Source organism: Panulirus ornatus, chromosome 3 (genome assembly GCF_036320965.1).
Source record: "Panulirus ornatus isolate Po-2019 chromosome 3, ASM3632096v1, whole genome shotgun sequence".
Lineage (NCBI taxonomy): Eukaryota > Metazoa > Arthropoda > Malacostraca > Decapoda > Palinuridae > Panulirus > Panulirus ornatus.
The window spans coordinates 62,562,506-62,588,998 of record NC_092226.1 but is presented as its reverse complement, the minus strand read 5'-3'; the positions used below and the strand labels follow the sequence as shown (position 1 = coordinate 62,588,998).

General features: G+C 42.4%; 1 protein-coding gene across 4 annotated transcripts in view; it reads left to right on the top strand.

Annotated features, from left to right (window-relative positions):
- Positions 1–26,493, top strand: part of FIG4 (polyphosphoinositide phosphatase FIG4) — a 322,728-nt gene that overhangs the window by 193,817 nt on the left and 102,418 nt on the right. For all 4 annotated transcript variants that reach the window (XM_071687992.1, XM_071688012.1, XM_071688003.1 and 1 more), the window contains exon 13: positions 9,422–9,595. In XM_071687992.1, the coding sequence (XP_071544093.1) occupies positions 9,422–9,595 (174 nt within the window). The remainder of the gene's footprint in view (positions 1–9,421; positions 9,596–26,493) is intronic.

Here is a 26,493-nt window from a genome sequence, read left to right as displayed (position 1 = left end):
ATAGTGGTTCCAACAATGTTGTATGGTTGCGAGGAGTGGGCTATGGATAGAGTTGTGCGCAGGAGGATGGATGTGCTGGAAATGAGATGTTTGAGGACAATGTGTGGTGTGAGGTGGTTTGATCGAGTAAGTAACGTAAGGGTAAGAGAGATGTGTGGAAATAAAAAGAGCATGGTTGAGAGAGCAGAAGAGGGTGTTTTGAAATGGTTTGGTCACATGGAGAGAATGAGTGAGGAAAGATTGACCAAGAGGATATATGTGTCGGAGGTGGAGGGAACGGGGAGAAGAGGGAGACCAAATTGGAGGTGGAAAGATGGAGTGAAAAAGATTTTGTGTGATCGGGGCCTAAACATGCAGGAGGGTGAAAGGAGGGCAAAGAATAGAGTGAATTGGATCGATGTGGTATACCGGGGTTGACGTGCTGTCAGTGGATTGAATCAAGGCATGTGTATGGGGGTGGGTTGGGCCACTTCTTTCGTCTGTTTCCTTGCACTACCTCGCAAACGCGGGAGACAGCGACAAAGCAAAAAAAAAAAAAAAAAAATACCCATTTTTGCTTTCGGAGATAATGTTCTCGACTTCCACACATTCTTCAAGGCTCCCAGGATTTTCGCCCCCTCCCCCACCCTATGATTCACTTCCGCTTCCATGGTTCCATCCACTGCCAGACCCACTCCCAGATATCTAAAACACTTTACTTCCTCCAGTTTTTCTCCATTCAAACTTATCTCCCAATTGACTTGACCCTCAACCCTACTGTACCTAATAACCTTACTCTTATTCACATTTACTCTTAACTTTCTTCTTTCACACACTTTACCAAACTCAGTCACCAGCTTCTGCAGTTTCTCATATGAATCAGCCACCAGCGCTGTATCATCAGCGAACAACAACTGACTCACTTCCCAAGCTCTCTCATCCATAACAGACTTCATACTTGCCCCTCTTTCCAAAACTCTTGCATTCACCTCCCAAACAACCCCATCCATAAACAAATTAAACAACCATGGAGACATCACACACCCCTGCCGCAAACCTACGTTCACTGAGAACCAATCACTTTCCTTTCTTCCTGCACGTACACATGCCTTACATCCTCGATAAAAACTTTTCACTGCTTCTAACAACTTGCCTCCCACACCATATATTCTTAATACCTTCCACAGAGCATCTCTATCAACTCTATCATATGCCTTCTCCAGATCCATAAATGCTACATACAAATCCATTTGCTTTTCTAAGTATTTCTCACATACATTCTTCAAAGGAAACACCTGATCCACACATCCTCTACCACTTCTGAAACCACACTGCTCTTCCCCAATCTGATGCTCTGTACATGCCATCACCCTCTCAATCAATACCCTCCCATATAATTTACCAGGAATACTCAGCAAGCTTATACCTCTGTAATTTGAGCACTCACTCTTATCCCCTTTGCCTTTGTACAATGGCACTATGCAAGCATTCCACCAATCCTCAGGCACCTCACCATGAGTCATACATACATTAAATAACCTTACCAACCAGTCAACAATACAGTCACCCCCTTTCTTAATAGATTCCACTGCAATACCATCCAAACCTGCTGCCTTGCCGGCTTTCATCTTCCGCAAAGCTTTTACTACCTCTTCTCTGTTTACCAAATCATTTTCCCTAACCCTCTCACTTTGCACACCACCTCGACCAAAACACCCTATATCTGCCACTGTATCATCAAACACATTCAACAAATCTTCAAAATACTCACTCCATCTCCTTCTCACATCACCACTACTTGTTATCACCTCCCCATTAGCGCCCTTCACTGAAGTTCCCATTTGCTCCCTTCTCTTACGCACTTTATTTACCTCCTTCCAGAACATCTTTTTTTTTTTCATACTTTGTCGCTGTCTCCCGCGTTTGCGAGGTAGCGCAAGGAAACAGACGAAAGAAATGGCCCAACCCCCCCCCCCCATACACATGTACATACGTCCACACACGCAAATATACATACCTACACAGCCTTCCATGGTTTACCCCAGACGCTTCACATGCCTTGATGCCCTCTTTTTCACCTCTTGCACCTTTCTCTTGACCTCCTGTCTCTTTCTTTTATACATCTCCCACTCAATTACATTTTTTCCCTGCAAAAATCTTCCAAATGCCTCTCTCTTCTCTTCCACTAATAATCTTACTTCTTCATCCCACCACTCACTACCCTTTCTAATCAACCCGCCTCCCACGCTTCTCATGCCACAAGCATCTTTTGCGCACTCCATCACTGATTCCCTAAATGCATCCCATTCCTCCCCCACTCCCCTGACTTCCATTGTTTTCACCTTTTTCCATTCTGTACTCTCTCCTGGTATTTCCTCACACAAGTCTCCTTCCCAAGCTCACTTACTCTAACCACCCTCTTCACCCCAACATTCACTCTTCTTTTCTGAAAACCCATACAAATCCTCACCTTAGCCTCCACAAGATGATGATCAGACATCCCCCCAGTTGCACCTCTCAGCACATTAACATCCAAAAGTCTCTCTTTCGCGCGCCTGTCAATTAACACGTAATCCAATAACGCTCTTTGGCCATCTCTCCTACTTACTTACGTATACTTATGTATATCTCACTTTTAAACCAGGTATTCCCAATCACCAGTCCTTTTTCAGCACATAAATCTACAAGCTCTTCACCATTTCCATTTACAACACTGAACACCCCATGTATACCAATTATTCCCTCAACTGCCACATTACTCACCTTTGCATTCAAATCACCCATCACTATAACCCTGTCTTGTGCATCAAAACCACTAACACACTCATTCAGCTGCTCCCAAAACACCTGCCTCTCATGATCTTTCTTCTCGTGCCCAGGTGCATATGCACCAATAATGACCCATCTCTCTCTATCTCCATCAACATACACACCCACACATCCCAATGTACACACATATGTACACACATAGACACGTACATATACACACATGCACACAATTCACACTGTCTGCCCCTACTCACCCCCATCTCCACCCCGCCACACATGGAATAACATCCCCCTCCCCCTCATGTGTGCGAGGCAGTGCCAGGAAAAGACAAGAAATGCCCCATTCGCTCACACTCATTTTCCAGCTGTCATGCAATAATGCCCGAAACCACAGCTCCCTTTCCACATCCAGGCCCCACAGAACTTTTCATGGTTTACCCCAGATGCTTCACATGCCCTGATTCAATCCATTGACAGCATGTCGACCCCGGTATACCACATCGATCCAATTCACTCAATTCCTTGCCCGCCTTTCACCCTCCTGCATGTTCAGGCCCCAATCACTCAAAATCTTTATCACTCCATCTTTCCACCTCCAATTTGGTCTCCCACTTCTCCTTGTTCCCTCCACCCCTGACACATATATCCTCTTGGTCAATCTTTCCTCACTCATTCTCTCCATGCGCCCAAACCATTTCAAAACACACTCTTCTGCTCCCTCAGCCACGCTCTTTTTATTTCCACACATCTCTCTTACCCTATTGTTACTTACTCGATCAAACCACCTCACACCACATATTGTCCTCAAACATCTCATTTCCAGCACATCCACCCTCCTGCGCACAACTCTATCCATAGCCCACGCCTCGCAACCATACAACATTGTTGGAACCACTATTCCTTCAAACATACCCATTTTTGCTTTCCAAGATAATGTTCTCGACTTCCACACATTCTTCAAGGCTCCCAGGATTTTCGCCCCCTTCCCCACCCTATGATTCACTTCTGCTTCCATGGTTCCATCCACTGCCAGATCCACTCCCACATACCTAAAACACTTTACTTCCACCCTGCCACACATGAAATACATAAACGCACGCACATATACATACATTCATATACATTTCAACGTATAACTTACATATACATACACAGACATATACATATATACTCATGTACGTATCCATACATGCTGATTTCATCCATTCCCATCGCCACCCTGCCACACGTGAAATACATAAACGCACACACATATACATACATACATATACATTTCAACGTATAACTTACATATACATACACAGACATATACATATATACTCATGTACGTATCCATACATGCTGTTTTCATCCATTCCCATCGCCACCCTGCTACACGTGAAATACATAAATGCACGCACATATACATACATACATATACATTTCAACTTATAACTTACATATACATACACAGACATATACATATATACTCATGTACGTATCCATACATGCTGCTTTCATCCATTCCCATCGCCACCCTGCCACACGTGAAATACATAAATGCACGCACATATACATACATACATATATATTTCAACTTATAACTTACATATACATACACAGACTTATACATATATACTCATGTACGTATCCATACATGCTGCTTTCATCCATTCCCATCGCCACCCTGCCACACGTGAAATAGCCCCCCCCCCAAGCAAGGCAGAGCCAAGAATAGACAAAAAGGCCACATTTATTCACACTCAGTCTCTAGCTGTCATGTGTAATGCATCCAAACCACAGCTCCCTTTCCACATCCAGGCCCCACAGACCTTTCCATGGTTTACCCCAGATGCTTCATATTCCCTGGTTCAATCCATTGACAGCACATCCACCCTAGTATACCACATCATTCCAATTCACTCTATTCCTTGCACATCTTTCAACCTCCTGTATGTTCAGGCCCCAATCGCTCAAAATCTTTTTCACTCCATCCTTCCACCTCAAATTTGGTCTCTTGCTTCTTCTTCTTCTTCCCTCCACCTCTGACACATATATCCTCTTTGTCAATCTTTCCTCACTCATTCTCTCCATGTTTCCAAACTCTCCATGTGTCCAACCCATTTCAACACACCCTCTTCTGTTCTCTCAACCCCACTCTTTTTTCCACACATCTCTCTTACCCTTTCATTACTTACTCGATCAAACCACCTCACACCACATATTGTCCTCAAACATTTCATTTCCAATACATTCACCCTCTTCTGCACAAACCTATGTATAGCCCATGCCTCTCAACCATATAACATTGTTGGAACCACTATTCCTTCAAACATACCTATTTTTGCTGTCCAAGATAATATTCTCGCCTTCCACACATTCTTCAACACACCCAGAACCTTTGCTGCCTCCCCCACTCTGTGACTCACTTCCGTTTCCATTGTTCCATCCACTGCTAAGTCTACTCCCAGATATATAAAACACTTCATTTCCTCCAGTTTTTCTCCTTTTGAATTTACCTCTAAATTAACTTGTCCCTCAACTCTACCGAATCTAATAACCTTGCTCTTATTCATGTTTACTCTCAACTTTCTTCTTTCACACACTTTACCAAACTCAGTTACCAGCTTCTGCAGTTTCTTACACGAATCAGCCACAAGTTTTGTATATCAGCAAACAACAACTGACTCACTTCCCAAGCACTCTCATCCAGAACAGACTGCGTACTTGCCCCTCTCTCCAAAACTCTTGAAGTCACCTCCCTAACCACCCCATCTATAAACAATACATACATACAATCAATCAACAACACAGTCACCCCCTTTTTTGATAAATTCCATTGCAGTGTCATCGAAACCCACTGCCTTGCCTGCTTTCATCCTCTGCAAAGCTTTCACTACCTCTTCTCTGCTCACCAGACCATTCTTCTTGACCCTCTCACTTCGCACACCACCCCAACCAAAACATCCTGTATCTGCCACTTTATCATCAAACACATTCAACAAGCCCCTAAAATATTCACTTCATCTCCTCACTTTTTCAATACTTGTTATTATCTCCCATTTGCCCCCTTCACCGATGTTCCCATTTGTTTTTTTGACTTACACACTTTGTTTACCTCCTTCCAAAGCATCTTTTTATTCTCTTTAAGATTTGATGATACTCTCATCCCATCTCTCATTTGCCCTCTTTTTCACCTCTTGCACCTTTCTCTTGACCTCCTGCTGTTTTCTTTTATAAATCTCCCAGTCATTTGCACTACTTCCCTGCAAAAATCGTCCAAACGCCTCTCTCGTCTCTTTCACTAACAGTCTTACTTCTCCATCCCACCATTCACATCTATCTATCATTATTTTATATATTTTTTATTATACTTTGTCGCTGTCTCCCGCGTTTGCGAGGTAGCGCAAGGAAACAGACGAAAGAAATGGCCCAACCCACCCCCATACACATGTATATACATACGTCCACACACACAAATATACATACCTACACAGCTTTCCATGGTTTACCCCAGACGCTTCACATGCCTTGATTCAATCCACTGACAGCACGTCAACCCCGGTATACCACATCGCTCCAATTCACTCTATTCCTTGCCCTCCTTTCACCCTCCTGCATGTTCAGGCCCCGATCACACAAAATCTTTTTCACTCCATCTTTCCACCTCCAATTTGGTCTCCCACTTCTCCTCGTTCCCTCCACCTCCGACACATATATCCTCTTGGTCAATCTTTCCTCACTCATTCTCTCCATGTGCCCAAACCACTTCAAAACACCCTCTTTTGCTCTCTCAACCACACTCTTTTTATTTCCACACATCTCTCTTACCCTTACGTTACTCACTCGATCAAACCACCTCACACCACACATTGTCCTGAAACATCTCATTTCCAGCACATCCATCCTCCTGCGCACAACTCTATCCATAGCCCACGCCTCGCAACCATACAACATTGTTGGAACCACTATTCCTTCAAACATACCCATTTTTGCTTTCCGAGATAATGTTCTCGACTTCCACACATTCTTCAAGGCCCCCAGAGTTTTCGCCCCCTCCCCCACCCTATGATCCACTTCCGCGTCCATGGTTCCATCCACTGCCAGATCCACTCCCAGATATCTAAAACACTTCACTTCCTCCAGTTTTTCTCCATTCAAACTCACCTCCCAATTGACTTGACCCTCAACCCTACTGTACCTAATAACCTTGCTCTTATTCATATTTACTCTTAACTTTCTTCTTCCACACACTTTACCAAACTCAGTCACCAGCTTCTGCAGTTTCTCACATGAATCAGCCACCAGCACTGTATCATCAGCGAACAACAACTGACTCACTTCCCAAGCTCTCTCATCCCCAACAGACTTCATACTTGCCCCTCTTTCCAAAAGTCTTGCATTTACCTCCCTAACAACCCCATCCATAAACAAATTAAACAACCATGGAGACATCACACACCCCTGCCGCAAACCTACATTCACTGAGAACCAATCACTTTCCTCTCTTCCTACACGTACACATGCCTTACATCCTCGATAAAAACTTTTCACTGCTTCTAACAACTTTCCTCCCACACCATATATTCTTAATACCTTCCACAGAGCATCTCTATCAACTCTATCATATGCCTTCTCCAGATCCATAAATGCTACATACAAATCCATTTGCTTTTCTAAGTATTTCTCACATACATTCTTCAAAGCAAACACCTGATCCACGCATCCTCTACCACTTCTGAAACCACACTGCTCTTCCCCAATCTGATGCTCTGTACGTGCCTTCACCCTCTCAATCAATACCCTCCCATATAATTTACCAGGAATACTCAACAAACTTATACCTCTGTAATTTGAGCACTCACTCTTATCCCCTTTGCCTTTGTACAATGGCACTATGCATGCATTCCACCAATCCTCAGGCACCTCACCATGAGTCATACATACATTAAATAACCTTACCAACCAGTCAACAATACAGTCACCCCCTTTTTTAATAAATTCCACTGCAATACCATCCAAACCTGCTGCCTTGCCGGCTTTCATCTTCCGCAAAGCTTTCACTACCTCTTCTCTGTTTACCAAATCATTTTCCCTAACCCTCTCACTTTGCACACCACCTCGACCAAAACACCCTATATCTGCCACTCTATCATCAAACACATTCAACAAACCTTCAAAATACTCACTCCATCTCCTTCTCACATCACCACTACTTGTTATCACCTCCCCATTTGCGCCCTTCTGAAGTTCCCATTTGCTCCCTTGTCTTACGCACTTTATTTACCTCCTTCCAGAACATCTTTTTATTCTCCCTAAAATTTAATGATACTCTCTCACCCCAACTCTCATTTGCCCTTTTTTTTCACCTCTTGCACCTTTCTCTTGACCTCCTGTCTCTTTCTTTTATACATCTCTGATGTCCATTTCCTTCAGGAACTCCCTCAAGGGGATGGCCATGGCAAAAGGGTCTCCATAATTGGTAAACTCCAGTGCCACTTCTTTAGCATTTAGTGCTTCACTTTTAACAGGCCAGAGGCTCCAACCTATTGTTCTTATCGAATACTTTACCTAATATTCCAATCTACTACTTCTACCTGTTGCTCCTACCTAATATTCCTACCCACTATTTCTACCTGTTGTTTCTGTTTGATGTACATACCTACTACTTCTGTCTATTGCTCCTTCCATTTTGCCAAAAGGTAAGGCTAATGAATAGAAATCATTGCAGAAAAATCTAGATTCATGAAGAATAAGTTGTGTGAGTGATGTCAAGTGTTATGTGTGACATGCAGAGATTGTATGTTTGTGGACAGAATGCCAGCAGTACACATGTGGATGAGGCAGAAAGAAAAGACAGCTACCTGGGTCAGAGGAATGTAACTTGACAACACCGAAGTGTATGCTCACTACGTAGCCATCACTGACCCTCCCAGTACCCAGGCAGGTAGTGCTGGTAATATACCTCCCTGGTTATTGGCTGCCTACTACCTTGCATTTTCAGTATATGTATAGATCATGGTAAAGTGCCTGAGGATTGGCAGAATGCATGTATAGTGCCACTGTATAAAGGCGAAAGGGATAAAGATGAGTGTTCAAACTATGGAGGTATAAGTTTGTTGAGTGTATTTACCTGGTAAGTTGCATGGGAGAGACTGAGTAAGAGGGTGAAGGCATGTACAGAGCATCAGACTAGGGAGGAACAATGTGGTTTCATAAGTGGTAGAGGATGTGTGAATCAGGTGTTTGCTTTAAAGAATGTGTGAGAAAGTATGCAGAAAAGGATGAACTAGTTATAGAATTTTGTAGTAAAAGGCTTATTTGGAAAAAAGTCATGTCACAGGACTTGAGTTCAGATATTATGTCCATGTAAAAGATTGCAGAGATTCATGGCAATCAAATTATTCGAAGATTAGGAGAGAAATTCCTATGGAAGGGAAGGTACTTATGATGTAGTATAGCATTAAGGACAGACGTATTGTAAAGGGTAAATTAGTGAGCTGGATGTTTTCATTTTAATTTGCATACATATATGTGTCATTTGATTTTACTTGTCCAAATAATAACCTCCACCAGTGAAATGAAAACTTTTTTTTTTAGGATTGTGAGCACAAATTACCATATGACCATTGTTGATGCATTTTATTCACCCACCTCTTTAGTGAAAAAGATTTATCCTTTTTTTTTTTGTCAGGAAAGATGAGAATGTGATGAGCCGTCTTTCTGAAATTGCATACTGGGCCGTAAAGAAGACAGGGATCTTTCAGAGTGCTGCACCATACTACAGCCACCACCTCAACCCCAATACTCACTACCGCCAAATGGAAAGAACTAGTACACAGGGGGATGATAACTTTGGATCACACAGGTACTTTTCTTAGTTTTCCCATGTTACATGTTTCATGTATTACTGAACATATTGTTATAAACCCACCACAAAAAGCCAGAAGTCTTTTTCATATGCTGAACACTTGGCTTTTGAGCAGTTATTCCAATCATATACAGATTGAACCATCCTTACGAGAGTAATGCTGTCACATCTGGGAAGATTCTAGCTCGTGTTCGTACTTGACAGGAGTGAGCCTAAAGCAGTATGACTTACTGTACCAGTTCTTCCAATCTGACCACAAAACCTGCCACATTCTCTCCACTGCTGCTTGAGTTCAGAATACTCCCACGCACCAGTTCTTGCAGTGTGACTTCAAAACTTAATTCACTTTCCCTACGAAACATTGTCTCTGCTCTTTCTCTCTTCTGTAGACTATCTGTCTATCTATATCTCTAACAACTAATGCCTGTTCCCTGTCTGTGTCTCTAATGCCTGTTCCCACCTGGAACTCCCGTAAGGGGGTGGCCATGGCAATAGAGTCTCCATCACTAGTGAACTCCAGTGTTGCTTCTTAACCTTCATTGCCTCATCCTGAATAGGCAAAGGGCAAATCTAGCACAGTGTTTGCAGAGGCTCCTACTTGACTACTTCTGTGTAGTGCTCCTGCTTAATATTCCTTCCTACTCTTTCTGCCTAATGCTTCTGCATTACTTGGAGTACTCTGTGTTGAAAGTGTTACTCTTAAGGTCTGTGTTACATGAATATGCAGACTAACCAAATTCACTATAGTAAACTATCTCGAGAGTTACTATTTTCAGCTTAAACCTACTTCTACCTTATGCTCCTCCATTACTTGAGTACTCTTCGAATTTCTTTACTGTGTTGAAAGTGTTACTGTTAAGGTCACTGGTATTTCAATATGCAGACTAACCAACTTCAGTACAGTAAACTCTCAAACTTGATATTGGCAGCTTGAACTTGGAGTATGCTGGAACAGTTCTTCTGAAGGGGCAGGGAGTGACATGCACATAGATCCAACTTTCTGCTAATCATTTTTTTTTTTTTTCTGCCGCTGTCTCCCGCGTTTGCGAGGTAGCGCAAGGAAACAGACGAAAGAAATGGCCCAACCCACCCCCATACACATGTATATACATACGTCCACACACGCAAATATACATACCTACACAGCTTTCCATGGTTTACCCCAGACGCTTCACATGCCCTGATTCAATCCACTGACAGCACGTCAACCCCGGTATACCACATCGATCCAATTCACTCTATTCCTTGCCCTCCTTTCACCCTCCTGCATGTTCAGGCCCCGATCACACAAAATCTTTTTCACTCCATCTTTCCACCTCCAGTTTGGTCTCCCACTTCTCCTCGTTCCCTCCACCTCTGACACATATATCCTCTTGGTCAATCTTTCCTCACTCATTTCTTCATGTGCCCAAACCATTTCAAAACACCCTCTTCTGCTCTCTCAACCACGCTCTTTTTATTTCCACACATCTCTCTTACCCTTACGTTACTTACTCGATCAAACCACTTCACACCACACATTGTCCTCAGACATCTCATTTCCAGCACATCCATCCTCCTGCGCTCAACTCTATCCATAGCCCACGCCTCGCAACCATACAACATTGTTGGAACCACTATTCCTTCAAACATACCCATTTTTGCTCTCCGAGATAATGTTCTCGACTTCCAAACATTCTTCAAGGCTCCCAGGATTTTCGCCCCCTCCCCCACCCTATGATCCACTTCCGCTTCCATGGTTCCATCCGCTGCCAGATCCACTCCCAGATATCTAAAACACTTTACTTCCTCCAGTTTTTCTCCATTCAAACTTACCTCCCAATTGACTTGACCCTCAACCCTACTGTACCTAATAACCTTGCTCTTATTCACATTTACTCTTAACTTTCTTCTTTCAAACACTTTACCAAACTCAGTCACCAGCTTCTGCAGTTTCTCACATGAATCAGCCACCAGCGCTGTATCATCACCGAACAAAAACTGACTCACTTCCCAAGCTCTCTCATCACAACAGACTTCATACTTGCCCCTCTTTCCAAAACTCTTGCATTCACCTCCCTAACAACCCCATCCATAAACAAATTAAACAACCATGGAGACATCACACACCCCTGCCGCAAACCTACATTCACTGAGAACCAATCACTTTCCTCTCTTCCTACACGTACACATGCCTTACATCCTCGATAAAAACTTTTCACTGCTTCTAACAACTTGCCTCCCACACCATATACTCTTAATACCTTCCACAGAGCATCTCTATCAACTCTATCATATACCTTCTCCAGATCCATAAATGCTACATACGAATCCATTTGCTTTTCTAAGTATTTCTCACATACATTCTTCAAAGCAAACACCTGATCCACACATCCTCTACCACTTCTGAAACCACACTGCTCTTCCCCAATCTGATGCTCTGTACATGCCTTCACTCTCTCAATCAATACCCTCCCATATAATTTACCAGGAATACTCAACAAACTTATACCTCTGAAATTTGAGCACTCACTCTTATCCCCTTTGCCTTTGTACAATGGCACTATGCAAGCATTCCGCCAATCCTCAGGCACCTCACCATGAGTCATACATACATTAAATAACCTTACCAACCAGTCAATAATACAGTCACCCCCTTTTTTAATAAATTCCACTGCAATACCATCCAAACCTGCTGCCTTGCCGGCTTTCATCTTCCGCAAAGCTTTTACTACCTCTTCTCTGTTTACCAAATCATTTTCCCTAACCCTCTCACTTTGCCCACCACCTAGACCAAAACATGTCTTGGCATATTTCTGTTGTTCACCTGTATCCCCCCACCCCCCAAAAAATTTATTGATATTGTGTAAGAAAAGACTAGTGGTACTAGACTGCACTAACAAATGGTTACACCAGGGGTTTGAAGTCAACTTTCAGTAAGGCTGATCATCAACAGATGAAAAAGAGTATAGTGTCTTTGAGGACACTTCTATAGACATTCCTTTCATTTTTTACTCCGAGGAGCTGGCTGTTTGTTTGCCTCTGACATTATCTAGAGAGTGTAATGCAAGGCAGGCTACTGCATGACAGGATTATTATGCAGCCATTAGCAACTTGAGCATGAGCAATTGTGGTGTCTTTTTCAACACTCCTGATTGTTGGAATTCTTTATGTTCATTGAATTCTTTATGTTCATTGCTGATAAACCTGTGAAGGCCTGTTTTTGTATAAAAACTTTGAAAAGATATTTAACATTTGAAGAAAATTGCATTAAGGTGAGTTATAAGAAAAGTTTGTTTGCTTATTCTTGAATTTCTGTTGGTCTATTAGAGGAGACCTTTGTACCACTGATACCTGTGTATATGTGTGGTTAACTATCTATATTGTATGGGAAGGGAGTGTTACACTCAACGAACCCCATCTTTTGAACCTTCTCATCTCGCATACAACTTTTTGAATTTCTGTATGTTTTAGCATTTGTTATGTCCTCATTCATTCATCCCCCACTCTTTTATAATTATTATTTTGCTTTGTCGCTGTCTCCTGTGTTTGCAAGGTAGCGCAAGGAAACAGACGAAAGAAATGGCTCAACCCACCCCCATACACATGCATATACATACACGTCCACACACGCAAATATACATACCCATACATCTCAATTTTTTTTTTTTTTTCGCTGTCTCCCGCGTTTGCGAGGTAGCGCAAGGAAACAGACGAAAGAAATGGCCCAACCCACCCCCATACACATGCCTTGATTCAATCCACTGACAGCACGTCAACCCCGGTATACCACATCGCTCCAATTCACTCTATTCTTTGCCCTCCTTTCACCCTCCTGCATGTTCAGGCCCCGATCACACAAAATCTTTTTCACTCCATCTTTCCACCTCCAATTTGGTCTCCCTCTTCTCCTCGTTCCCTCCACCTCCGACACATATATCCTCTTGGTCAATCTTTCCTCACTCATTCTCTCCATGTGACCAAACCATTTCAAAACACCCTCTTCTGTTCTCTCAACCACGCTCTTTTTATTTCCACACATCTCTCTTACCCTTACGTTACTTACTCGATCAAACCACCTCACACCACACATTGTCCTCAAACATCTCATTTCCAGCACATCCATCCTCCTGCGCACAACTCTATCCATAGTCCACGCCTCGCAACCATACAACATTGTTGGAACCACTATTCCTTCAAACATACCCATTTTTGCTTTCCGAGATAATGTTCTCGACTTCCACACATCCTTCAAGGCTCCCAGAATTTTCGCCCCCTCCCCCTCCCTATGATCCACTTCCGCTTCCATGGTTCCATCCGCTGCCAGATCCACTCCCAGATATCTAAAACACTTCACTTCCTCCAGTTTTTCTCCATTCAAACTCACCTCCCAGTTGACTTGATCCTCAACCCTACTGTACCTAATAACCTTGCTCTTATTCACATTTACTCTTAACTTTCTTCTTTCACACACTTTACCAAACTCAGTCACCAGCTTCTGCAGTTTCTCACATGAATCAGCCACCAGCGCTGTATCATCAGTGAACAACAACTGACTCACTTCCCAAGCTCTCTCATCCCCAACAGACTTCATACTTGCCCCTCTTTCCAAAACTCTTGCATTCACCTCCCTAACAATGCCATCCATAAACAAATTAAACAACCATGGAGACATCACACACCCCTGCTGCAAACCTACATTCACTGAGAACCAATCACTTTCCTCTCTTCCTACATGTACACATGCCTTACATCCTCGATAAAAACTTTTCACTGCTTCTAACAACTTGCCTCCCACACCATATATTCTTATTACCTTCCACAGAGCATCTCTATCAACTCTATCATATGCCTACTCCAGATCCATAAATGCTACATACAAATCCATTTGCTTTTCTAAGTATTTCTCACATACATTCTTCAAAGCAAACACCTGATCCACACATCCTCTACCACTTCTGAAACCACACTGCTCTTCCCCAATCTGATGCTCTGTACATGCCATCACCCTCTCAATCAATACCCTCCCATATACTTTACCAGGAATACTCAACAAACTTATACCTCTGTAATTTGAGCACTCACTCTTATCCCCATTGCCTTTGTACAATGGCACTGTGCATGCATTCCGCAAATCCTCAGGCACCTCACCATGAATCATCATACATTAAATAACCTTACCAACCAGTCAACAATACAGTCACCCCCTTTTTTAATAGATTCCACTGCAATACCATCCAAACCTGCTGCCTTGCCGGCTTTCATCTTCCGCAAAGCTTTTACTACCTCTTCTCTGTTTACCAAATCATTTTCCCTAACCCTCACTTTGCACACCACCTCAACCAAAACACCCTATATCTGCCACTCTATCATCAAACACATTCAACAAACCTTCAAAATACTCACTCCATCTCCTTCTCACATCACCACTACTTGTTATCACCTCCCCATTAGCCCACTCTTATACTGTAAAAATACTTTTTGTTTATTTTTCAATTTCATTTGTGTCCTGTGATTGCTTAATCCTTACAGAGAACTAGCCACTTAATACATCATCACTCTGGCTTAAAAACTTAAAGTTTACAATCAGGTTACCCCTCACTCTTCTTTTTTGATAAGCAAATACAAGGCCACTACCCTTTACCTGTAATTCACAGCTCCTTCAACTCTGGTATGATGTTTGTTGCCCCTCTCAGGACCTTAGCTGTTAGCTCCTTGTGTTTCTATAGATATAGTGCCAAATTGAGAAGCATTTTCTAGTTTTGGCCTCATATAAGCCTTGTCCCTGAACTTTAATGTTTACCAGCAGACAGTTGGTTTCTTTATCTATTCCTTTAAGGTGGGACTCTTGTGACATGTTAGGCATGATGTTGACTTCCAGTTCTCTGTCACATTTAGATTCCTGCAGCTTATATTCTGTATAAAAATATTTATATAAATATCTTTTTTCAGAGTGTCCCATCCTCACTGTACATTTATTCAGGTAGAATTTTATCAACCATTTATCAGACCAAATTTGGAGTCTGTCAAGTTCCCCTTCTTACTAGATGTAGTCCACTTCGTTTTACATTTCCCTCCTAACTTTTACATCATATGCAAACATATTCAGGTAGGATTCCATACCAGCAGATGGAGTGAAGCACTGTTTCATTAAGGGCCTTCTCACTCCAAAGGAGTCCATTTCTCTCCGGAATGGACTGCAGCCTTGATGTTGCCAGAGCCCCATAAAAGGTCTGGGTTATATATTAATAGGTCATATGTTTTGATTGAGAGGGTGAAGGCATGTACAGAGCATCAGATTGGGGAAGAGCAGTGTGGTTTCAGAAGTGGTAGAGAATGTGTGGATGAGGTGTTTGCTTTGAAGAATGTATGTGAGAAATACTTAGAAAAGCAAATGGATTTCTATGCGGCACTTATGGATCTGGAGAAGACATATGAGAGTTGATAGAGATGCTCTGTGAAAGGTATTAAGAATATATGGTGTGGGAGACAAGTTGTTAGAAGCAGTGAAAAGTTCTTATCAAGGATGTAAGGCATGTGTACGAGTAGGAAGAGAGGAAAGTGATTGGTTCTCAGTGATGTCTCCATGGTTGTTTAATTTGTTTATGGATGGAGTTCTTAGGGAGGTGAATGCAAGAGTTTTGGAAAGAGGGGCAAGTATGCTGTGTGTTGTGGATGAGAGAAATTGGGAAGTGAGTCAGTTGTTGTTTGCTGATGATACAGCACTGGTGGCTGATTTGGATGAGAAACTGCAGAAGCTGGTGACTGAGTTTGGTAAAGTGTGTGAAAGAAGAAAGCTGAGAGTAAATGTGAAAAAGAGCAAGGTTATTAGGTACAGTAGGGTTGAGGGACAAGTCAATTGGGAGGTAAGTTTGATTGGAAAAAACTGGAGGAAGTGAAGTGTTTTAGATATGTGGGCTTGGATCTGGCAGCGGATGGAACCATGGAAGCGGAAGTGAATCATAGGGTGGGGGAGGGGGCGAAAGTTCTGGGAGCGTTGAAAAACGTGTGGAAGGTGAGAACATTATCTCGGAAAGCAAAAATGGATATGTTTGAAGGAATAGTGTTCCAACAAAGTTATATGGTTGCGAGGCATGGGCTATAGATAGAGTTGTGTGAAGGAGGGTGGATGTGCTGGAAATGAGATGTTTGAGGACAATATGTGGTGTGAAATGGTTTGATCGAGTAAGTAATGTAAGGGTAAGAGAGATTTTTTTTTTTTTTTTTTTTTTTTATACTTTGTCGCTGTCTCCCGCGTCTGCGAGGTAGCGCAAGGAAACAGACGAAAGAAATGGCCCAACCCCCCCCCCCCCATACACATGTACATACACATGTCCACACACGTGTATACATACCTACACAGCTTTCCATGGTCCACCCCAGACGCCTCACATGCCTTGATTCACTCCACTGACAGCACGTCAACCCCTGTATACCACATCGCTCCAATTCACTCTATTCCTTGCCCTCCTTACACCCTCCTGCATGTTCAGGCCCCGATCACACAAAATCTTTTTCACTCCATCTTTCCACCTCCAATTTGGTCTCCCTCTTCTCCTCGTTCCCTCCACCTCCGACACATATATCCTCTTGGTCAATCTTTCCTCACTCATTCTCTCCATGTGCCCAAACCATTTCAAAACACCCTCTTCTGCTCTCTCAACCACGCTCTTTTTATTTCCACACATCTCTCTTACCCTTACGTTACTTACTCGATCAAACCACCTCACACCACACATTGTCCTCAAACATCTCATTTCCAGCACATCCATCCTCCTGCGCACAACTCTATCCATAGCCCACGCCTCGCAACCATACAACATTGTTGGAACCACTATTCCTTCAAACATACCCATTTTTGCTTTCCGAGATAATGTTCTCGACTTCCACACATTTTTCAAGGCTCCCAAAATTTTCGCCCCCTCCCCCACCCTATGATCCACTTCCGCTTCCATGGTTCCATCCGCTGACAGATCCACTCCCAGATATCTAAAACACTTCACTTCCTCCAGTTTTTCTCCATTCAAACTTACCTCCCAATTGACTTGACCCTCAACCCTACTGTACCTAATAACCTTGCTCTTATTCACATTTACTCTTAACTTTCTTCTTCCACACACTTTACCAAACTCAGTCACCAGCTTCTGCAGTTTCTCACATGAATCAGCCACCAGCGCTGTATCATCAGCGAACAACAACTGACTCACTTCCCAGGCTCTCTCATCCCCAACAGACTTCATACTTGCCCCTCTTTCCAGGACTCTTGCATTCACCTCCCTAACAACCCCATCCATAAACAAATTAAACAACCATGGAGACATCACACACCCCTGCCGCAAACCTACATTCACTGAGAACCAATCACTTTCCTCTCTTCCTACACGTACACATGCCTTACATCCTCGATAAAAACTTTTCACTGCTTCTAACAACTTGCCTCCCACACCATATATTCTTAATACCTTCCACAGAGCATCTCTATCAACTCTATCATATGCCTTCTCCAGATCCATAAATGCTACATACAAATCCATTTGCTTTTCTAAGTATTTCTCACATACATTCTTCAAAGCAAACACCTGATCCACACATCCTCTACCACTTCTGAAACCGCACTGCTCTTCCCCAATCTGATGCTCTGTACATGCCTTCACCCTCTCAATCAATACCCTCCCATATAATTTACCAGGAATACTCAACAAACTTATACCTCTGTAATTTGAGCACTCACTCTTATCCCCTTTGCCTTTGTACAATGGCACTATGCACGCATTCCGCCAATCCTCAGGCACCTCACCATGAGTCATACATACATTAAATAACCTTACCAACCAGTCAACAATACAGTCACCCCCTTTTTTAATAAATTCCACTGCAATACCATCCAAACCTGCTGCCTTGCCGGCTTTCATCTTCCGCAAAGCTTTTACTACCTCTTCTCTGTTTACCAAATCATTTTCCCTAACCCTCTCACTTTGCACACCACCTCGACCAAAACACCCTATATCTGCCACTCTGTCATCAGACACATTCAACAAACCTTCAAAATACTCATTCCATCTCCTTCTCACATCACCACTACTTGTTATCACCTCCCCATTTACGCCCTTCACTGAAGTTCCCATTTGCTCCCTTGTCTTACGCACCCTATTTACCTCCTTCCAGAACATCTTTTTATTCTCCCTAAAATTTACTGATAGTCTCTCACCCCAACTCTCATTTGCCCTTTTTTTCACCTCTTGCACCTTTCTCTTGACCTCCTGTCTCTTTCTTTTATACTTCTCCCACTCAATTGCATTTTTTCCCTGCAAAAATCGTCCAAATGCCTCTCTCTTCTCTTTCACTAATACTCTTACTTCTTCATCCCACCACTCACTACCCTTTCTAAACAGCCCACCTCCCACTCTTCTCATGCCACAAGCATCTTTTGCGCAATCCATCACTGATTCCCTAAATACATCCCATTCCTCCCCCACTCCCCTTACTTCCATTGTTCTCACCTTTTTCCATTCTGTACACAGTCTCTCCTGGTACTTCCCCACACAGGTCTCCTTCCCAAGCTCACTTATTCTCACCACCTTCTTCACCCCAACATTCACTCCTCTTTTCTGAAAACCCATACTAATCTTCACCTTAGCCTCCACAAGATAATGATCAGACAACCCTCCAGTTGCACCTCTCAGCACATTAACATCCAAAAGTCTCTCTTTCGCACGCCTGTCAATTAACACGTAATCCAATAACGCTCTCTGGCCATCTCTCCTACTTACATAAGTATACTTATGTATATCTCGCTTTTTAAACCAGGTATTCCCAATCATCAGTCCTTTTTCAGCACATAAATCTACAAGCTCTTCACCATTTCCATTTACAACACTGAACACCCCATGCATACCAATTATTCCCTCAACTGCCACATTACTCACCTTTGCATTCAAATCACTCATCACTATAACCCGGTCTCTTGCATCAAAACCGCTAACACACTCATTCAGCTGCTCCCAAAACACTTGCCTCTCATGATCTTTCTTCTCATGCCCAGGTGCATATGCACCAATAATCACCCACCTCTCTCCATCAACTTTCAATTTTACCCATATTAATCGAGAATTTACTTTCTTACATTCTATCACATACTCCCACAACTCCTGTTTAAGGAGTATTGCTACTCCTTCCCTTGCTCTTGTCCTCTCACTAACCCCTGACTTCACTCCCCAGACATTTCCAAACCACTCTTCCCCTTTACCCTTGAGCTTCGTTTCACTCAGAGCCAAAACATCCAGGTTCCTTTCCTCAAACATACTACCTATCTCTCCTTTTTTCACATCTTGGTTACATCCACACACATTTAGGCACCCCACTCTGAGCCTTCGAGGAGGATGATCACTCCCCGCGTGACTCCTTCTTCTGTTTCCCATTTTAGAAAGTTAATACAAGGAGATGTTTGGTAATAAAAAGAGTGTCGTTGAGAGAGCAGAAGAGTGTGTATTGAAATGGTTTGGACAGCATACTTGCCCCTCTTTCCAAAACTCTTGCATTCACCTCCCTAAGAAATCCATCCATAAACAAATTAAACAACCATGGACACATCACTGAGAACCAATCACTTTCCTCTCTTCCTACTCGTACACATGCCTTACATCCTCGATAAAAACTTTTCACTGCTTCTAACAACTTGCCTCCCACACCATATATTCTTAATACCTTCCACAGGGCATCTCTATCAACTCTATTATATGCCTTCTCAAGATCCATAAATGCTACATACAAATCCATTTGCTTTTCTAAGTATTTCTCACATACATTCTTCAAAGCAAACGCCTGATCCACACATCCTCTAACACTTCTGAAACCACACTGCTCTTCCCCAATCCGATGCTCTGTACATGCCTTCACCCTCTGTCAATACCCTCCCATATAATTTCCTAGGAATACTAAACAAACTTATACCTCTGTAATTTCAGCACTCACTCTTATCCCCTTTGGCACTATGCAAACATTCCGTCAATCCTCAGGCATCTCACCATGAGTCATACATACATTAAATAACCTTACCAACCAGTCAGCAATACAGTCACCCCCTTTTTTACAAAATTCCACTGCAATACCATCCAAACCCGCTGCCTTGCCGGCTTTCATCTTCCGCAAAGCTTTAACTACCTCTTCTCTGTTTACCAAACCATTCTCCCTAACCCTCTCACTTTGCACACCACCTCGATCAAAACACCCTATATCTGCCACTCTATCATCAAACACATTCAACAAACCTTCAAAATACTCACTCCATCTCCTTCTCACATCACCACTACTTGCTATCACCTCCCCATTAGCCCCTTCACTGATGTTCCCATTTGTTTCCTTGTCTTACACACTTTATTTACCTCCTTCCAAAACATCGTTTTATTCTCCCTAAAATTTAATAATACTCTCTCCCCAACTCTCTTTTGCCCTCTTTTTCACCTCTTCCACCTTTCTCGTGACCTCCTGCCTCTTTCTTTAATACATCTCCCAGTCATTTGCATTATTTCCCTGCAAAAATTGTCCAAATGCCTCTCTCTTCTCTTTCACTAATAATCTTACTTCTCCATTCCACCACTCACTACCCTTTCTAATCTGCCCACCTCCCATGCTTCTCATGCCACAAGCATCTTTTGTGCAAGCCATCACTGCTTCCGTAAACCCTAAATACATCCCATTCCACCCCCACTCCCCTTACATCCCTTGTTCTCACCTTTGTCCATTTTGTACTCAGTCTCTCCTGGTACTTCCTCACACAAATGCCCTTCCCAAGCTCACTTACTCTCACCACTCTCTTCACCCCAACATTCTCTCTTCTTTTCTGAAAACCTCTATAAATCTTCACCTTCGCCTCCCCAAGATGATGATCAGACATCCCTCCAGTTGCACCTTTCAGCACATTAACATCCAAAAGTCTCTCTTTTGCGCGCCTATCAATTAACACGTAATCCAATAACACTCTCTGGCCATCTCTCTTACTTACATACATATACTTATGTATATTTCTCTTTTTAAACCAGGTATTCCCAATCACCAGTCCTTTTTCAGCACATAAATCTACAAGCTCTTCACCATTTCCGTTTACAATACTGAACACCCCATGTACACCAATTGTTCCCTCAACTGCCACATTACTCACCTTTGCATTCAAATCACCCATCACTATAACCCGGTCTACTGACACACTCACTCAGCTGCTCCCAAAATACTTGCCTCTCATGATCTTTCTTCTCATGCCCAGGTGCATATGCACCAATAATCACCCATCTCTCTCCATCCACTTTCAGTTTTACCTATATCAATCTAGAGTTTACTTTCTTAGACTCTATCACATACTCCCACCACTCCTGTTTCAGGAGTAGTGCTACTCCTTCCCTTGCTCTTGTCCACTCATTAACCCCGAACTTTGCTCCCAAGACATTCCCAAACCACTCTTCCCCTTTACCCTTGAGCTTCGTTTCACTCAGAGCCAAAACATCCAGGTTCCTTTCCTCAAACATACTTCCTATCTCTCCTTTTTTCTCATCTTGGTTACATCCACACACATTTAGACACCCCAATCTGAGCCTTCGAGGAGGATGAGCACTCCCCGCGTGACTCCTTCTTCTGTTTCCCCGTTTAGAAAGTTAAAGTACAAGGAGGGGAGGGTTTCCAGCTCCCCACTCCCGCCCCCTTTAGTCGCCTTCTACGACACATGAGGAATGCGTGGGAAGTATTCTTTTTCCCCATCCTCAGAATATATGTTTTCCTCCTCTTTAAAGACTCTAGAGATCCATTTTCCTCAGATCTTCATGACAATTTGTATGTGTCATTTCCTCAATTTAGCTTGCGAGATGTCTCTTATTTTCTTACGTTATTTATGTGAGTTTCTTTGTGAGCAGACAGCACGACATACTCTACATACTCATATTGTAAAAATACTTTACATCTATTGTTCTTATTTCATACATGCCCTGGGGTTGCCTTATCCCTACAGAGAACTGTGCACTTTGTACATCATCAGTCTGGCTCAAAAACTTAAGGTTGCAGTCATGTTACTTCTAACTCTTCTCTTTTTTGATATGGAAATTCAAATTTGTTTTTATTTATTTTATTTTACTATGGATAGAGTTGTGCGCAGGAGGATGGATGTGCTGGAAATGAGATGTTTGAGGACAATGTGTGGTGTGAGGTGGTTTGATCGAGTAAGTGACGTAAGGGTAAGAGAGATGTGTGGAAATAAAAAGAGCGTGGTTGAGAGAGCAGAAGAGGGTGTTTTGAAATGGTTTGGGCACATGGAGAGAATGAGTGAGGAAAGATTGACCAAGAGGATATATGTGTCGGAGGTGGAGGGAACGAGGAGAAGAGGGAGACCAAATTGGAGGTGGAAAGATGGAGTGAAAAAGATTTTGTGTGATCGGGGCCTGAACATGCAGGAGGGTGAAAGGAGGGCAAGGAATAGAGTGAATTGGAGCGATGTGGTATACAGGGGTTGACGTGCTGTCAGTGGATTGAATCAAGGCATGTGAAGCGTCTGGGGTAAACCATGGAAAGCTGTGTAGGTATGTATATTTGCGGGTGTGGACGTGTGTATGTACATGTGTATGGGGGGGGGGTTGGGCCATTTCTTTCGTCTGTTTCCTTGCGCTACCTCGCAAACGCGGGAGACAGCGACAAAGTATAAAAAAAAAAAAAAAAAAAAAATTTACTATTTATTTTGCTTTGTCGCTGTCTCCCGTGTTAGTGAGGTAGTGCAAGGAAACAGAGAAAAGAATGGCCCAACCCACCCACATACACATGTATATACATACACGTCCACACATGCAAATATACATACCTTTACATCTCAACATATACATATATATACACACACACAGACATATACATATATACACATGTACATGTCTGCCTTTATTCATTCCCATCGTCACCCTGCCACACATGAAATAACAACCCCCTCCCCCCGCATGTGTGCGAAATAGCGCTAGGAAAAAACAACGAAGGCCACATTCATTCACACTCAGTCTCTAGCTGTCATGTTTTATAATCACAAAATATTTTTATCTTATTTTTTATCTATCATATTGAACATTCTTATTATCACTCCTTTTGATAATACAAAAATTTTCATTGTTGTCGCTGAATTTCAAATAGAGTAATAAAACAATTTTCACTGTAGTCACTAAATTCCAACGTTTCATTTTTTTGGTTACTTTTTGGTCTGTTGCTAGTTTTCATTGCTAATTTCTTTTCTCTTGTTTCCGTTTATTTTATAACTGTTACTGTTTGTATTGTAACTGTTATAATCTCAATCTTCTCATAAGATTTTTAAGTCAAATTTTCCTTTACTGAATTCTCCAGCCATCTGTATATTATTTTTAGATCTTGTATTTCTCACTGTTCTGTCCTTATCATCTGACTGTGGTGTCATCTGCAGAATTTCCTACTGTTTTTTCTTTTACTTCTTATTCTGTCAGATCATGATTTTAAATTAATGAAGCTAATATCTTAATGGAATCCTGTGATAGAACATCCACTTTCTCATACATAAGTCAGTTTTGCAACTACTTCGATTTTTTTTTTTTTTTTTTTTTTGGTGAAAAACTTGATCCCTTGCTGTGATCCCTCCTCATAACTTAGCTTTTATATTATGCTTCACTACTTTATCTAGTATAATTTGTTTTTTATACCTTATCATATGCTTTAACAAAAGTAGGATAAGATATATTGTTGCACCTTATGCTCTTTTGTATATGTTTTATAGTGTGCTAGTGGCTTATTATGTTCTCATACATTGTAAAAATTGCTGATGGTCTTTGCTGATATAGTTATTTCTGATTATTTGTTTCTTGAGCAATTGTTAAAACACTTTTATTGCTTGAAATATCAGACTTTTAGGTCTGTATTGTTTCAGCAGAAGCATAGACCCTCTTATGTGGAATGGTGAATCAGAGGCTATATTTTGGACTTGAGCTCTACTGTTGTCACAAAGCTCTTCCTTAGTACTAACATCATTAGTTTTTTACAAACACTTGTCTTGTTTTTTACTGACTCGTCTTGGTTCCAACAATATTATATGGTTGTGAGGTGTGGGCTATAGATAGGGTTGTGTGGAGGGGGGTGGATGTGTTGGAAATGAGATGTTTGAGGACTATATGTGGTGTGAGGTGGTTTGATCGAGTAAGTAATGAAAGGGTAAGAGAGATTTGTGGTAATAGAAAGAGTGTGGTTGAGAGAGCAGAAGGTGTTTTGAAATGGTATGGTCACATGGAGAGAATGAGTGAGGAAAGATTAACAAAGAGGATATATATGTCAGAGGTGGAGGGAACAAGAAGTGGGAGACCAAACTGGAGGTGGAAGGATGGAGTGAAAAAAAATTTTGAGCAATCGGGGCCTGAACATAGAGTGAAAGGCGTGCAAGGAATAGAGTGAATTGGAACGATGTGGTATACTAGGGTCGAGATGCTGTCAGTGGATTGAACCAGGTCATGAGAAGCATCTGGGGTAAACCATGGAAAGTTTTGTGGGGCCTGGATGTGGAAAGGGAGCTGTGGTTTCATTGCATCATACATGACAGCTAGAGACTGAGTGTAAACGAATGTGGCCTTTCTTGACTTTTTCTAGTGCTACCTCGCACACGCGCGGGGGGAGGGGGTTGTCATTTCACATGTTGTGGGGTGGTGACGGGAATTTATGAAGGCAGTAATATATGTATATGTCTGTGTATGTGTATGTTTGTATACGTTGAAATGTATAGGTACATAGGTACATATATGTGCTGTCTCCCGCGTTTGCGAGGTAGCGCAAGGAAACAGACAAAAGAAATGGCCCAACCCACCCCCATGCACATGTATATACATACGTCCACACACGCAAATATACATACCTACACAGCTTTCCATGGTTTACCCCAGACGCTTCACATGCCCTGATTCAATCCACTGACAGCACGTCAACCCCGGTATACCACATCGATCCAATTCACTCTATTCCTTGCCCTCCTTTCACCCTCCTGCATGTTCAGGCCCCGATCACACAAAAGCTTTTTCACTCCATCTTTCCACCTCCAATTTGGTCTCCCACTACTCCTCGTTCCCTCCACCTCCGATACATATATCCTCTTGGTCAATCTTTCCTCACTCATTCTCTCCAAGTGCCCAAACCATTTCAAAACACCCTCTTCTGCTCTCTCAACCACGCTCTTTTTATTTCCACACATCTCTCTTACCCTTACGTTACTTACTCGATCAAACCACCTCACACCACACATTGTCCTCAAACATCTCATTTCCAGCACATCCATCCTCCTGCGCACAACTCTATCCATAGCCCATGCCTCGCAACCATACAACATTGTTGGAACCACTATTCCTTCAAACATACCCATTTTTGCTTTCCGAGATAATGTTCTCGACTTCCAAACATTCTTCAAGGCTCCCAGGATTTTCACCCCCTCCCCCACCCTATGATCCACTTCCGCTTCGATGGTTCCATCCGCTGCCAGATCCACTCCCAGATATCTAAAACACTTTACTTCCTCCAGTTTTTCTCCATTCAAACTTACCTCCCAATTGACTTGACGCTCAACCCTACTGTACCTAATAACCTTGCTTTTATTCACATTTACTCTTAACTTTCTTCTTCACACACTTTACCAAACTCAGTCACCAGCTTCTGCAGTTTCTCACATGAATCAGCCACCAGCACTGTATCATCAGCGAACAACAACTGACTCACTTCCCAAGCTCTCTCATCCCCAACAGACTTCATACTTGCCCCTCTTTCCAAAACTCTTGCATTCACCTCCCTAACAACCCCATCCATAAACAAATTAAACAACCATGAGACATCACACACCCCTGCCGCAAACCTACATTCACTGAGAACCAATCACTTTCCTCTCTTCCTACACGTACACA